General features: G+C 58.7%; 1 protein-coding gene across 1 annotated transcript; it reads left to right on the top strand.

Annotated features, from left to right (window-relative positions):
* Positions 1–213: 213 nt before the first annotated feature.
* On the top strand, positions 214–2,603 carry LOC113979749 (ranBP-type and C3HC4-type zinc finger-containing protein 1-like; the record flags this gene model as incomplete). The annotated part of the gene is made up of 2 exons (XM_027707046.1): positions 214–326; positions 2,315–2,603. Coding segments are annotated over exons 1-2 (379 nt in total), but the record flags the coding sequence as incomplete, so codon positions are not given.
* Positions 2,604–3,253: the final 650 nt, after the last annotated feature.

Below are 3,253 nucleotides of genomic sequence, written 5' to 3'. Positions count from 1 at the left end.
ACCCCACATTGTCCCATTATCCCATTATCCCGTGTCCCTCTCTCGCTGTCCCAGTTCCCGTTCCCCCCGTTATCCCGTGTCCCTCTCCCGCTGTCTCGGTTCCTGTACCCCACATTATCTTGTTATCCCGTTATCCCATTATCCCATGTCTTTCTGTCATTGTCCCAGTGCCCAGTTCCCCCTGTTATCCCGTTATCCCGTTATCCCGTTATCCCATTCTGTCTGTCATTCCCAGCATGGCCGTGTGGGTGGAAGACGCGACGTCCTCGGCCAACATCACCCTGCGCGTGCGGCCACAGCTCACCATCGGCACCCTCAAGGAGCAGGTACGGGGGGCACCTGGGGGGCACCTGGAACTCACCTGGGGGCACCTGGGGGGCACCTGGGGGCACCTGGGATCTCATCTGGGGGGCACCTGGAACTCACCTGGGAACTCACCTGGGAACTCACCTGGGATCTCACCTGGGGGCACCTGGAACTCACCTGGGGGGCACCTGGGAACTCACCTGGGGGCATCTGGGGGCACCTGGAACTTACCTGGGATCTCACCTGAGGGCACCTGGGATCTTACCTGGGATCTCACCTGGGAACTCGCCTGGGAATTCACCTGGGAATTCACCTGGGGGCACCTGGAACTCACCTGGGAACTCACTTGAGGGCACTGGGGAACTCACCTGGGATTTCACTTGGGATCTTATCTGGGAACTCACCTGGGACTCACCTGGGATTTCACCTGGGATCTCACCTGTGTCCCAGACCCCAACCTGGGAAGGGGGGTGGGATCCCCAGGATCACCTGGGGGGATCACCTGAGGGCTGAACCAGAGCCTGGCGTGGGGGAAAATGGGACTCCCGGGATCTCCTGGAGGCTCACCTGGATCTCACCTGGATCTTACCTGGGGTCCTGCCTGGGGGACAATGGGACCTCCAGCTCACCTGGGGTGTCACCTGGATCTTACCTGGGGGAGAATGGGACCCCCAGCTCACCTGGGGCTCACCTGGATCTTACCTGGGGAAGAATGGGACCCGTGGGTCACCTGGGGTGTCACCTGGGTCACGGGGCTCACCTGGGATCTCACCTTGGGGGCTATCCCAGAGATCCCCTCAGAGCTCACCCAGGATCTCACCTGTATTTCTCCCCAAGGTGTCCCAGGAGTTTGGGTTCCCCGGTGTCCCCTGTTCCTGTGCCCCAGGTGTTGCAGGAGTTCGGGTTCTTGTCTCTCTTGTCTGTCTCTCCCCTGTCTGTGTCTCTGCAGTTGTTCCAGGAGTTTGGGTTCACCTGCCTTACCTCTGTTCGTTTTACCTGTCCCAGGTGTTCCAGGAGTTTGTAGTCCTGTCTCTCACCTGTCTCCCTTAGTCCTGTCTCCCTTGTTTCTGTCCCAGGTGTCCCAGGAGCTGTTTCCCATATGGTGTCTGTCCCTGTCTCCCCAGGTGTCCCAGGATCTGTTTCCCACATCCCTGTCTCTCCCGTTGCAGGTGTTCCAGGAGCTGGTTCCCACATCCAGGATCTGTTTCCCACATCCTTGTCTCTCCCTGTCTCCCCAGGTGTCCCAGGAGCTGGTTCCCACGTCCAGGATCTGTTTCCCATATCCCTGAGCTGTTTCCCACCTCCCTGTCTCTCCTGTTCCAGGTGTCCCAGGATCTGTTTCCCATGTCCGTGTCTCTCCCAGGAGCTGGTTCCCGTGTCCCTGAGCTGTTTCCCACCTCCCAGTCTCTCCCTGTTTCCCCAGGTGTCCCAGGATCTGTTTCCCATGTCCAGGATCTGTTTCCCATGTGTTGTCTCTCCTGTTCCAGGTGTTCCAGGATCTGTTTCCCATGTGGTGTCTCTCCCATTGCAGGTGTTCCAGGAGCTGGGTTTCCATGTCCAGGATCTGTTTCCCATGTGGTGTCTCTCTCATTGCAGGTGTTCCAGGATCTGTTTCCCACATCCAGGAGCTGTTTCCCACATCCCAGTCTCTCCTGTCTCCCCAGGTGTCCCAGGATCTGTTTCCCACATCCCTGTCTCTCCCTGTTTCCCATGTGGTGTCTCTCCTGTTCCAGGTGTTCCAGGAGCTGGTTCCCATATCCCTGTCTCTCCTGTTCCAGGATCTGTTTCCCACCTCCCTGTCTCTCCTGTTTCCCCAGGTGTTCCAGGAGCTGGTTCCCATGTCCCTGTCTGTCCCAGGATCTGTTTCCCATGTGTTGTCTCTCCTGTTTCCCCAGGTGTTCCAGGAGCTGGGTTTCCATGTCCAGGATCTGTTTCCCATGTATTGTCTCTCCTGTTCCAGGTGTCCCAGGATCTGTTTCCCATGTGTTTTCTCTCCCTGTTTTCCCAGGTGTTCCAGGAGCTGGGTTTCCACCCCCGTGTGCAGCGCTGGATCATCGGGCAGTGCCTGTGCAGTGACGGTCGCTCCGTGGGCTCGTACGGGGTGCGGCGGGACGGGGACCCCGCGTTCCTGTACCTGCTGTCTGCGGGGGTGGCCGGGCTCACACGCCACGACCAGGCCCAGGCGCTGCTGCGGGCACTGCCAGGCCACGGGGACGGGCACGGGGCAAACAGCCCGGCCAGAGGGGCAAACAGCCCGGCCAGCGGGGCACACGCGGGGACTGCAGCGCCTCAGAGGGGTATGGACACACCGCTGCATCCTCTTCCTCCTCCTTCCTCCTCCTCCTGCTCCTTCCTGCTTCTTCTTTCTTTTTCCTCCTCCTCCTTCTTCCTCCTCCTCCTCCTGCTGCTCCTCCTGCTCCTTTCTCCTGCTGCTTCCTCCTCCTCCTTCCTCCTCCTGCTCCTCCTGCTCCTTCCTCCTCCTCCTCCTCCTCCTGCTGCTGCTGCTCCTCCTTCCTCTTCCTCCTCCTCCTGCTCCTGCTCCTTCCTCCTTCTTCTGCTCCTTCCTCCTCCTTCCTGCTTCTTCTTCCTTCTTCCTTTTCCTGCTCCTTTCTCCTCCTCATTCCTTCTCCTCTTTCTCCTGCTCCTTCCTCCTCCTCCTTCCTGCTTCTTCTTCCTTCTTCCTTCTCTTGCTCCTTTCTCCTTCTTCCTCCTCCTGCTCCTTCCTCCTTCTTCCTCCTCCTGCTCCTTCCTCCTTCTTTCTCCTTCCTGCTTCTTCTTCCTTCTTCCTCCTCCTGCTCCTTCCTCCTCCTCCTCCTGCTCCTTCCTCCTCCCGCTCCTCCTTCTGCTCCTTCCTGCTTTTTCTTTCTTCTTTCTTCTTTCTTCCTTCTCCTGCTCCTTCTTCCTCCTCATCCTCCTCCTGCTCCTTCCTTCTTCTCCTCCTCCTGCT

This window comes from Neopelma chrysocephalum, unplaced genomic scaffold (genome assembly GCF_003984885.1).
Source record: "Neopelma chrysocephalum unplaced genomic scaffold, ASM398488v2 Primary Assembly neopelma1_88514, whole genome shotgun sequence".
Taxonomy (NCBI): domain Eukaryota; kingdom Metazoa; phylum Chordata; class Aves; order Passeriformes; family Pipridae; genus Neopelma; species Neopelma chrysocephalum.
The sequence above is the reverse complement of the archived record's forward strand: the minus strand, read 5'-3'. Positions and strand labels throughout refer to the sequence as shown.